We start from the raw sequence: 11666 nt of genomic DNA, 5'->3' as shown, positions 1-11666 counted from the left end.
GATTCATTTCATGGCCTACATGTATCACTATCACTATCATACTGAGATATGACTGTGCTCGATTTTATCTGAAAACCTGAACAATAGCCCCTGGACTAGGTTTACTATACTTTTCCATTTGGTATTACCCAAACTCCAAAGTTTTTAGTCACTCTAGTGTACAATGTACCCTTTAAATGAAGCATGAGAGCCAAGAATACCTACGACAGTGTCAATATAGGGCATCAATAGAAGCTACTCCCTCATCTGAATATACTATCCCCCATGTTTGTTATGTATCCACAGTTCTACGTATACTTGCTTACAGTGTGTTAAGAGGGGCAGAGGGCATGAAATACGGTTCGATCTTTTGATGGATTAACAAGAATCGGCAATCAATAATTTTGAGGCAAAGGTATGACAATCAACCAATCACCAATTGCTAGACACAAATTACTTGGTCGTTCCCTTCAAAAAAAAAAAAAAAAAAAAATTTACTTGGTCGTTTCACTGAAATCTTAGCAAACTTGAGATAGAATATTCAACAGCAAAAGCCATAACAATATTTCCCAGCAATCAAAACAGCTAGCATGTCTAGCAAAGAATCCATGAAAACGGTAACCAGAAACAAATATGCAGACTCTAAAAAGCATAAATAAAAAGCAATCCAAGTCAACAAGTTTGATAACTACACATTTGTGCTTCTGCACTCTTGGATGCTGCTTCCAAAGGGAGATGATTCCAGAACAAAATTTTATTACATCTGCAGTTTCAACCCCTCCAGCCGAGTTTCCCCTTATCTGTGCATGCCTAGCATCTTTACTTCACACCATAGTTGTGTAAAAAGGCCTTCTCATATTATCAGTATCAACTACACAACTTTAGAGAGTAGCAAGAAAACCAACAGCTTCAATTCAAAGCCAAATTTTGTGTTGGCTTTGGCATAACCACTGCTTACTTCAAGATTCTGCATGAAAAAAAAAGTCATGCAGATTTCAGAAGATGATAACATTTCCATTCATTTCATAAATAATATAACTTCACCTTGAGGGGATCGTGGAGTGGCTGAGAAGTCCGTAGTAGTCATTGGTACAGAAATGGAGAGCTGTGTTGTGGAGAAAGAAACCTGGTTGGCCCTCTCATCTTCCAAACCAGACCATACCTCCCTGGTATTTGGCCACTCCTCGAAGAAAGGGTGGAGAGAACGATTGCCTTGTTTCACAGACTGCGGTTGGCCAAACTCACAGTTGATAAAAGAGCGGTGAGAATAATCGTCATGTAATGAGGAATTATCCATCGGTTTTGATTGAGAGAGTGATGACATCTGGGGTGACAGTGAGGGCCACGTATTGTCCAAAGCTGAGTCCATAATGAGAGATCTGTTGCCACCTGAGCATTGAGAGAAGGATCTATTATCACCAGCCTCAGGTTTTGAACCCTGGAGGTGCCTGCATGTTTCCATTGGTAATAGTTAAACATCGATATGTATAGAATTTCTTTGAAGCAAGCAAAGGCAGATAGAAGGTAATAAGAAAGTGATGTTTCCAAAAAGATTAAGTACTCTATCTGCTTGAAATTAAGCCGTTAATCCTCACTTTCATATATCTCCCAAGATATCCATTACCATAAAAAGCTGAAAATTGAAATAATTCAGCTTCTTTCTTACACACATATCCCACAATATCCACCATATAAAGCGGAAATTTGAAACATAAGAATTATTTGAATCTAAATTAAATAAAGTGACTCAGGCAAGACTCAGGAGGCATTCTGTAAGCACAACAATTTGAGACACAGAAAAGCACTTGGTTGACATATCTTGGAGTTAAAACAATGCATGTCTCACAAAGCAAAAAGAAAGAATATAGATGAATGAAGAGGAGGAATGGCCCTAATTCAAAGACAGCTACACAGTTTTCTGCCCCTATTATCATCATCTTCAATAACCTCTTTCTTATCTGCTCAAACTGGGAGTCCTGAGCAGCAATTTTTTTGCTTGTCCCCTGCTGTTTTTTCATTCTGTTAAAACCTTTAGGCTGTACAAAGAGGACACTGGAGATAAAGGCAGTGCAATTTGTGATGAAGTTATATAGAAATGATAGTTTATGATAGTATCAACATTGAAGCTAAATCAATTGCATTGTGAGTTAGGGAAGGGGGTTATAATTCCGACTTTCAAATTAATGGTCTAAAACTGTCAATTAAGTAGAACAAGAAAGTCTTATCTGTTTCTTGACTATAACACAATAAGAATTGTGGAACTGTGGAAGGGCAATCTAAGAGCCTTAAGTCTGAGCCTAATTTGGTTTTCTGTGCGAGTCTTCTCTCTGAAGTAGTGGTGAAAATGAAAGTAAGAATTTAAGCAGGTGAGGATTAATGAGTGCTGGAAACATGGGAAAGTTTCTCCGATGTTATGTGATACGGTGAAGGAGAGTTTAAAATTAACTTGCAACAAAATGAGCAACTTTAAAAGAACACAAAATTACTTAAAAATGATAGGAACAACTTTCTTAGATCAGCACACACTAAAAAGACCAGTTCCAATAATATGTAAATGCACATCGAAACAATACACATTGAAAAGCAATCATGTATATATACAGTAGCCAATATTGCCAAATAAAGAAAGCCAACAGCAACAGTTGTATAGTGCAATAATGATAATGGTACCATAGAGCAAAGAACATCAAATTACTAAATTAGTATGGATGAATGTATACCTGTTGTATTGTTTGGTAGGAATGGCATAAGGGATAGAATCCAATTGAAATTGTGATTGATTTGGATTCGAAGTCGATGAAGCAGCATTACTAGCAGATGCAAATGCATTGAATTTGAGGGGAAGGCTGTGGTTTAGAGCAGACACAGAAGTCGTCGTTGACGAAGAGGAGGAGAAAGGATTGGATTCCACATGCTTTCTTGAACGGCTGCGGCCACGGTTCATGTGGCGCTCGCAATACTTAGAGTCCGGGTAGGCTTCTTTGGCACACCGCCATTTCTTACCATCAGTTCTTCTACATCTACCCGGTTCGGGATCTATCTTCTTTCCATACCCAAGCCCAATTCCAATGCCATACAAAGAATTCTCTCTACCACAATATCCCACTGCATCAGTGCATCCCCAACCAAACCAAAACAAACAACATCAATAACTATCAGCCAAAATTTTCATAAAAATCAAATTAAAATTAGTAGGTATCTCAGTATATCTCCACAACAATCAACCAAAACAAACATCAATAACTATCAACAAAAAATTAGATAAACTTAAATTAAACTTAGTGGGCATTGCTGTACATCCCCAACAAACCAAAACAAACAAAACCAATACTATCAGCCAGAATTTTCACAAAAATGAAATTACAATTAGTGGGTAACCCCAGTACAACCCCAACAATCAACCAAATCCAAAGCAAACAACATTAATAACAATCAACCAAAACATTCATAAAAATAAAAATAAAAAAATCATATAAGTAAATATTACAGCACAATTCCAACAAATCAAAACAAACAAATTCAATAACTATCACCCAGAAAATTCGTAGAAATCAAATTAAAATTATTAGGTTTCCCACTATCTTCCCAACAAACCAATACAAACAAAATCAATAACTATCAACCAAAAATTTCATAAAAATCAAATTAAAATTAATGAGTATCCCAGTACAACCCCAACAAGCCAAAACAAACAAAATCAAAATCTATCAATCAGAAATTTCATAAAAACCAAATTCAATAAAAATCAAAACTTTATCAATTAGAAAATTTGTAAAAATCAAATTAAAATTAAAGGGTATCCACTACATCCTAACAAACCAAAAACAAACAAACAAAACCCAAACTTTATCAAACAGAAATATCAGAAAAATTAAAATTAGTAGTAGGGTTTAATTAGTAATGTGTAAAAGTACAAAACTCACAAGTAGGGCGATGGAAAAATGCAGAAGAAGAAGTTCCGAAGCTATTTTGAATAGGAAGAACTAGATCTGGTGGTACAGAAAGTCCAGCAATTAAATACTTATAGATCAAAGCTTGATGCTCCAATTCTTGCCACTGCGACACTGTAAACGGCGAAACCCCTTCTGATCCTCCTCTATTCATACTTACACTTAATGTTCCGTTCACCATAAACGGCGAAAACCCCTTTGATCAACAGCTCATTCTTGTCAATCAACTCAAAGAACCAAACCAAACCCAGGTTGAATTTGCGGAAATTAGAGGAAAAAAGGGTGGATTTTTGGTGGGTTTTGTGGGTTGATTAGATATGTATTATCAAATCTGGAAAAAGTGGTACAAAGATTCAGAGAAATGAGGTGATATTGTTGTTTATGAAGTGGATAAAATGGGAGTATTTCAGCTTAGTTGTTAGTTTGACCTCATGAAAATGAAACCCTTTTTAAGGAATAGTTTTCAGCATTAGTGTTAATAATGGAAGTACAATTTAGTCAATTAAATTTTCATTACGTATTCAACGGCTTCTGGGTTTGTTTCCAAACCCTTTTGATTTTGGAATTTTTTGGTTTGGTTGACAATTTTTTTTCATAGCAATAACTTTATGAGGCCAATAGGCCCAATGTAAATACACTACTCAGACTGTCCAATATCGACTAAATGGCAGCCCAGAAAAAAATACATAAACTTTAGTGCTTAACCCTCTTATCAATATCACTATATGGTTGACATATATCCAAGTAAGGTCTGGTTCATGTTAAGTAAAAATAAGTTAAGTTTAGCAAAAATAATTTCAGTTCATCGTTAAAAACAATAAAATAAATCAATTCAGTAAAAATAATTTTTATTCAGCAAAAACAAGGTAAAGTGAACAGTCCTAAGGCTTCATAAAGTCAAGTTTGTAGATGAACAACTAGGTTAATGATAAACTCTTGAAGGGTGATTCTTAATACTGAAAATCAAATCCCCTTTTCATCATTTGTCTAATTGTCTTTGTAGCTTTTTATACATAAAATAAATAGATAAATAAATAAAATCTCAAGTTTGAGTTAAATTTTGAGCATCAATTTAGCCTGAATCAGTTGGCATGGAAATTGTGACTAATCACTTATTAGTAAGAGACAGAGTGGTAAACCCTTTCCTATATCCATGACAGTTGCAATTTTCACTTTCTCATTTCATGCCAACCAAAAAGCTTGAGAATTGTTCATTTCTTATGAAATTCTACTTTCTCCTTTACTTGCTTGCAACTAAACAAATACAAAATTCTATGTATAGCACTAGCACCATCTATAATATTTTCTTACAAATGTCTCACATTGTAGTATTTTACATTACATCTTCTACCTTTGTTGGTTTATTTTGCTACTATGGTACTAACACAGTTTACCATGATTTACATTTACAGTATCGAATTATTAGTCGGCACTATCCATGACATTTGATCATCTATATATCCCTATTTTCCAAACAAACATCATATTTCAAAGAAATTACCATTCAACTATAACACATTTAATTTGGAGATTGTTTGATGTTGATAGTTAGAAGCTAAAAGTAGATTGGTTGATGGTTCATTCGAACATAGCTAAATGACGTGGTTCAAAACCAAATATCATAACCTTACCAAGCTAAGCTTGATTTCTAGTGGTAAAGTCTGTATCTCACAATCATGAGGTTGTGGGATCAAACCCCCACTAGTGATACTTTGGGGGTGGAGATTTCCTTACCCTTTCCACCCACTCCCAAAGTGTCTAACCCGTTAATCCGAGATGGGAGGATCTGTGAAAGGTTTCGGTCTGATATATATATATATCCCTTCTCCCTATCAACCAAAAAAAAAAAAAAAAAAAACATGAAACATAGAAATACTAGTTCAAATTCTATGAACATTGTGTAAAAGAACATATAATCAAACCCAAATAACATTTCTTATCCATCTGATCTCCAAGTCTCCAACATCAATCTTAATCCATGGACTTTAATTTTTAAAACGTACAATAATTCAAATCCAAAAAAACATTGATTGTTCAAACATTACTCCTAAATGCACTTGAATACGTGAAAGATTCTTTTACCACCTCTTACCATTGAACCAAATTATATTTCCCTATTACTATTGTAAACAAAATATCTCAGGATAGTGCCGACACCGTTATGGTTTCGATCAATAAACTATGTTACATCGTTACGCTGATATTTCTCCGTTAATACTGATATTGGTTTACTATTCATAACAACCCTCATCATGGCCATGTGGAGAGCTTCTTTCAATCACGTAGGCACTTGCTACCTATGAAATCCACTTGCCACGTATGTCAGGTGGCATCAACTTGGTTGTTTCCTTATAAATACCAAGTATAGTTCATTGTTAAGGTAGGATCTTTATCTCTCTAATTCTCTCTCTCTTAAACAACACCGTCGTCTCTTCTCTTGTTCTTCTCATCAAAGTGCTAACTTTAGCTTCGGAGCGGTTATCCCCAGATAATCATTCGTGTTAGCTAATTTGCATTGACTGTGTAGGTATTTATTTAATTGCCGATAAAGCTCTATGGATCCCGAGACTTGAGTTACCGGAGTTCACCCAAAACACTTGAAAACCTTAATTTTAGAAAATCCACATACTCACTCGAATTTCCATTTTAAGTTTATTAGTACCTACCAAACGAGTTTTAAAAGCCCATCTCAGAAGAAATATTTTAAAGGGGCAAAAACAGCATCAAAAGATATATTTTATTTTTGTGGACAAAATTTGTCAAAACATATTTTTGGTGTGTTAGAAACATGCCAGAAGCCCGGAATCTTTAGGTCACAACTCACAATTTCACAAATGACATAATCCCCACATTAATGCTATTTTCTTTTCTATATACAGAACTTCTGAGTAGGCACCCCACTTAATAATTTTTTATTTTCGGGTGAAACCCCACATAATAATACTTGAATACAAATACAAACACTATTACATTAATTTTTATTTAAGTGCATCATTTTGACTAGATATGTATATCGATGTAATAAAAGTTTAATCAATAATATTTTTAATTATTAATAAGTATAGGAGTATAACAATCGAATATTAAAAACCTTCATTAAGACAATTCCAACAAATACACAAGACTATATTATTTCTTATGTGTTGTATAATACAATAACATTGGTCAAAGGGCCTGTTCTGATTAACTGAACTGAATTGAACAAAACAAAACTAAACTGAATGAACTGAATATTTTATAAGAGAAGGAAATTAAGATAAGAACTGAACTGAGCTTAACTGAACTGAACTTATTGGAGCTGAACTGAACTGAACTTATTGGAGTTGAACTGAACTGAACTAAACTGAAAATAAGCCGAAGAGAACAAGGCCAAAATAAGTTTAGTACTTTAGTAATGAATTGTGCAAAGAGTTTTAGTGGAACACTAAATAATATACTACAGGCTTGTTCCGATTTACTGAAAATAACTTAACTGAACTGAACTGAATAGAGCTGAAATGAATTGTTTATGAGAGAAGGAGATTATGATCTGAACTGAATAGAATTGAAATGAATTGTTTATGAGAGAAGGAAATTAAAAACTGAAATGAACTAATCTAATTAGAACTAAACTGAATTAATTTGAAATTAAGCTGAATAGAATAGGCCCTATGTATATACAAAGTTGTGCATCAGAATATATAATACACCGTTAAAACAGAGAACTTAAATAAAAATAGAGGAAGAGACATGTGATACTTGTACCTCTTAAGATCTCTAATAAAGTAATAATAACAATACAATAATTACAATATTATAATTTTGACAGATATAATTATAATAATCTACTATACACTGCACACAAAAAAATAAAAAAAATGTGGAGCAGTGAGTTGAGTAGGTGTTGTATCACTGCCACCAATCATATAAAGACTAACCAATCCTTATTACATCTGCAACTCCAACCACCAACAAATCCATCACTCTGCCACCCTTACAACAACCTCCGCCGCAACCGCCGCCGCAGCAGCATTACCATATCCATGGCCATGACAGAATCAAGAAATGATAACAGTAATACATTGACAGGAAATATTAAGTCAAGGGAAGAGCTTAACAAAGGTATTGCAGACTTGTATGATGAATCTTCTGCTATGTGGGAAGATATATGGGGTGACCATATGCACCATGGTTATTATGACCCTTCTCAACCCGCCTCGCTTTCGCAACACCGCGCTGCTCAGATCCGAATGATCGAGGAGGCTCTCCGCTTCGCCGGTGTTACAGGTCCCTTATATCATATTCCACTATTCCTATATGTTTCATTTGATTTTTACCTTCTTTCATTGTTAATAAAAACCTGATAAATGATATAGACGGAATTCAATTCCGAGTTATTAGGTTGTTTTTTTTGATAAAGGGTGCTATATGTCCGTTTTATTTTATTGCGATTAATATTTTTTTTGATGTTCCACTTGCTTCATTCTTTGGGCTAATCCGAATCCGGATCAATTTTAGGTGGTTAGGTTCCAGCCCCCTTCTAATTGTTGTTGCAAGGAATTGAATATGCGGTCCTTTCTGTTATGTATAGTCTAAATCACCACTGTATCAACAACTAATTGGTTTGTTATGATTAATATACTTGTAGATTATCATTTCCATATGTCTGGTTTTGATGCGGAAAGAGTCCTAAACAGGATAAGTGATGTGGAAAGGATTTAATCCGGGGTTATTAGGTTGAATTTTTTTGTATTGGTATTTGCTGATTTACTCTTACTGTAGTTTGGGTTCTGTTTTGTGGTAGGGCCATTTTCTTCACATTGTTGCCTGCAGTTTGCAGATGTACTGCTCAAATTGCAGTATTAAATTTGAATATTTGATTGAGTTGATATTTTCCGTTTGTTTACTTTTAAATGACAAATACCGTGACTCTTTTGTGGTTGTCAGTAGTCACGTACTTCAACTCTATCCCTAAGAATATGCCTTTTTTTTTTTTCCTTTTACGAGCAATTTCTTTTACCACTTTTAGAAATGATATTGAATGGTAAAGAAAAATTAATGAACAAATGTAAATACTCAGAATTGGAGGAGGCTTTACTAATTATAAACAAAAAAGATGGGATTTTTTGTACGAGATTGATGTAAGGTCATTAGTATTACCACTTATCAAACAAGCCGTTATAATTATTAAAGAAGATACAATCATAAGAATTGTGATGAAACTGTATGTAGCTGATATTTCTTTAGAGACCAAACCAAACCAAACCATTACACGAATGTGTTGTGGGATATAACAAAAAAGAGGAAAATGAGGGAGGAGTTCATGCCTTTTACGCTCGTGCTAAGAGAAGTGTACAATGTGCTTAAATTTGTAAACAATTATGAACTATTATGAAGTGTGTTTGGCAAAATTAGTTGTTGTAATAACTGTAGTTGTATGTGCTAGTAGATTTTAGTTGTCAACGAATGGATGTTAGACTAACGCTAGCCTAATACATTTGGGGAAAATACACTCACTCCCTCTTATATACTCCTATATGGCTATATGGCTTTATGAGAGGATCCTGCTTAGACTTGTATTTTTTTTGTTTTTCTCTTTTTTTCTGATTAACTAAATTCTTAAACTTCCTGTAATATCTTTGGTCTACAGATGATCCAAGCAAACAACCGAAAGCTATAGTTGATGTTGGGTGTGGGATTGGAGGCAGCTCGAGATACCTAGCCAAGAAGTTCGGGGCTACAACTCAAGGAATCACCTTGAGTCCAAAACAAGCTGAAAGAGCTCAAGCTCTTGCTGTTTCTGAGGATTTAGCTGATAAGGTGAGTATGAGAAATGTGGCATACACATGTAAATGCTGTATATTTCTTTTGATTGACCGACACATTCGTGTAATGGTTTGGTTAGGTCCTCTTCAACTTACAAACAATTCAGCAAAATCAGTTTTCATCAGTTTTAATCAGCAAAAACTAGCTTTGGCAAGTGACATTCTGTTTTAATCCCCAAACGCTCCATCTTAGTAATGCATATAACATAAACACTAGTGAGTTAGCAATAATGAAAGGATAAAGATTAATTCTCGTGAATTTAAAATAACAGGCATCCTTTCAAGTAGCAGATGCTTTGGAGCAGCCATTTGAAGATGGAAAGTTTGATTTGGTTTGGTCAATGGAGAGCGGTGAACATATGCCTGACAAAAAGAAGGTTTGGTTTCTCTATGTTTATTAGACAAAAATTGATTTTGGCACACCCTTAATTGATATTGGCACACCTTTATGTGAAAAGAGCATAAAAAACTATGCTCTTACATAGGGTATGCCAAACTACCAAAATCAACTTATGGTGTGCCAAAATTATTTCCCTTATTAGACCTATACTGTCATACTGGTCTGCATAAATAACTTGGTTAAGTTCGCGTTTCCTGTTTCTAGAAGACAGTGCTTTAGTGAATACGCTCCCCTAAACATTTTTTTTTGTTCAGTTTGTCACTGAATTGGCTCGAGTTGCTGCCCCCGGTGCTACAATCATAATCGTGACATGGTGTCATAGGGACTTTTCTGCCTCTGAGGAGGCGTTGAAGCCTGATGAAACTGAACTCTTACGGAAAATATGTGATGCTTACTATCTTCCTGCCTGGTGCTCTGCAGCTGATTATGTAGACTTGCTGCAATCTCTGTCTCTCCAGGTGCACACCTCATTTTTTTTGATATTATCCGTTGTGTGAATCACACTGCTACTGCTGTCTAAATTGGCAAAGTACATCCTAAACTTGCCCACCCAGGAGGCCTGGAGCGTGGTGTTCATCAAATGAATATGATCCTTTCAAGTTTGGACTGAAACTGAACATGTTATATATTTTTGTATGGATTACAATATGTCAGCGTAGTCAATTAAGCTCATGTTCATTCCCGATAGATTACATATGAAGTATTTATTTGAAGTATCTAGCGCATAGTGCTCCCAAGGCACGTTATACTGATTGGTCTAGATTGATCTCACAAGTTAATGATACTAAGTTCTGAGTTTGTATTGCAGGACATTAAGGCTGAAGATTGGTCCCAGTATGTTGCGCCGTTTTGGCCAGCAGTTATACGCTCTGCATTGACATGGAAGGGCATAACTTCGCTATTGCGCAGTGGTATGCTTAGATTAAGAATAATAATGACTCAAAGTTGATACATCTACATCTGCTCTTTCATGAGGTTAATGTTCAGAGTCTCATTTTGGCTTAAATTATCTGTACAGGATGGAAAACAATAAAAGGAGCATTAGCAATGCCATTGATGGTAGAAGGATACAAGAAGGATCTTATCAAATTTGCAATTATTACATGTCGAAAGCCAGAGTAATTTTATCTGCTAGTTACAGAAGATTGCTTCTTTGATCTGTGAAAGCTCAATCCCTTCAGCAAGCACCTACAAAATTAGTAGCTAATTCAATTCTTCGATTATTTGGGTATTTCTTTGTCTAGGACTCTTGGGATGTTCCATTCCCAAAACAGTGGAGGTAGAACATAGAGAAGATTGTTATTTTCGTTCTCTTTATCCTCCAAATAAAAGTATGTGAAATTCGATTTCATATTGATGAATGATACCGTATTATTCTCTTAGTTTCTAAAAGTTCGACTCACTATAGGTTACTAGGAAAGTTGGAAAACAGAGTGAGTAGGTGTGCGTAAAAGAGATTATATGGAAAGAGGTAAAAGAATAAGATGGAATACAAGGCACCAAAATGAAAAGTGAATTAAAATTTCTGAAACA

The 11666-nt window shown here is 34.9% G+C and overlaps 2 protein-coding genes across 4 annotated transcripts; one reads left to right on the top strand and one right to left on the bottom strand.

The window, feature by feature from the left end:
• Nucleotides 1–484: 484 nt before the first annotated feature.
• Nucleotides 485–4411, bottom strand: LOC145562584 (growth-regulating factor 5-like). Of its 2 annotated transcripts, XM_081622903.1 has the most exons (4): nucleotides 3903–4411; nucleotides 2700–3084; nucleotides 1024–1427; nucleotides 485–946 (listed from the first exon to the last, which is right to left on the bottom strand). In XM_081622903.1, the coding sequence occupies exons 1-4, from the start codon at nucleotides 4108–4110 to the stop codon at nucleotides 939–941; spliced, it is 1005 nt and encodes a 334-aa protein (XP_081479029.1). In that variant the 5' UTR covers nucleotides 4111–4411; the 3' UTR covers nucleotides 485–938. The 2 variants fall into 2 exon arrangements, with proteins under 2 accessions (XP_081479029.1, XP_081479028.1); XM_081622902.1 differs by having other exon boundaries at nucleotides 485–1427.
• A 3338-nt stretch (nucleotides 4412–7749) lies between these two features.
• LOC145564195 (gamma-tocopherol methyltransferase, chloroplastic-like) lies at nucleotides 7750–11494 on the top strand. Of its 2 annotated transcripts, none has more exons than XM_081624522.1 (6): nucleotides 7750–8195; nucleotides 9559–9728; nucleotides 10006–10110; nucleotides 10388–10591; nucleotides 10942–11044; nucleotides 11152–11494. In XM_081624522.1, the coding sequence occupies exons 1-6, from the start codon at nucleotides 7787–7789 to the stop codon at nucleotides 11253–11255; spliced, it is 1095 nt and encodes a 364-aa protein (XP_081480648.1). In that variant the 5' UTR covers nucleotides 7750–7786; the 3' UTR covers nucleotides 11256–11494. The 2 variants fall into 2 exon arrangements, with proteins under 2 accessions (XP_081480648.1, XP_081480647.1); XM_081624521.1 differs by having other exon boundaries at nucleotides 10003–10110.
• Nucleotides 11495–11666: the final 172 nt, after the last annotated feature.

The sequence above is a fragment of the Chenopodium album genome, chromosome 10, assembly GCF_948465745.1.
Source record: "Chenopodium album chromosome 10, dcCheAlbu1.1, whole genome shotgun sequence".
Taxonomy (NCBI): Eukaryota; Viridiplantae; Streptophyta; class Magnoliopsida; order Caryophyllales; family Amaranthaceae; genus Chenopodium; species Chenopodium album.
The sequence above is the reverse complement of the archived record's forward strand: the minus strand, read 5'-3'. Positions and strand labels throughout refer to the sequence as shown.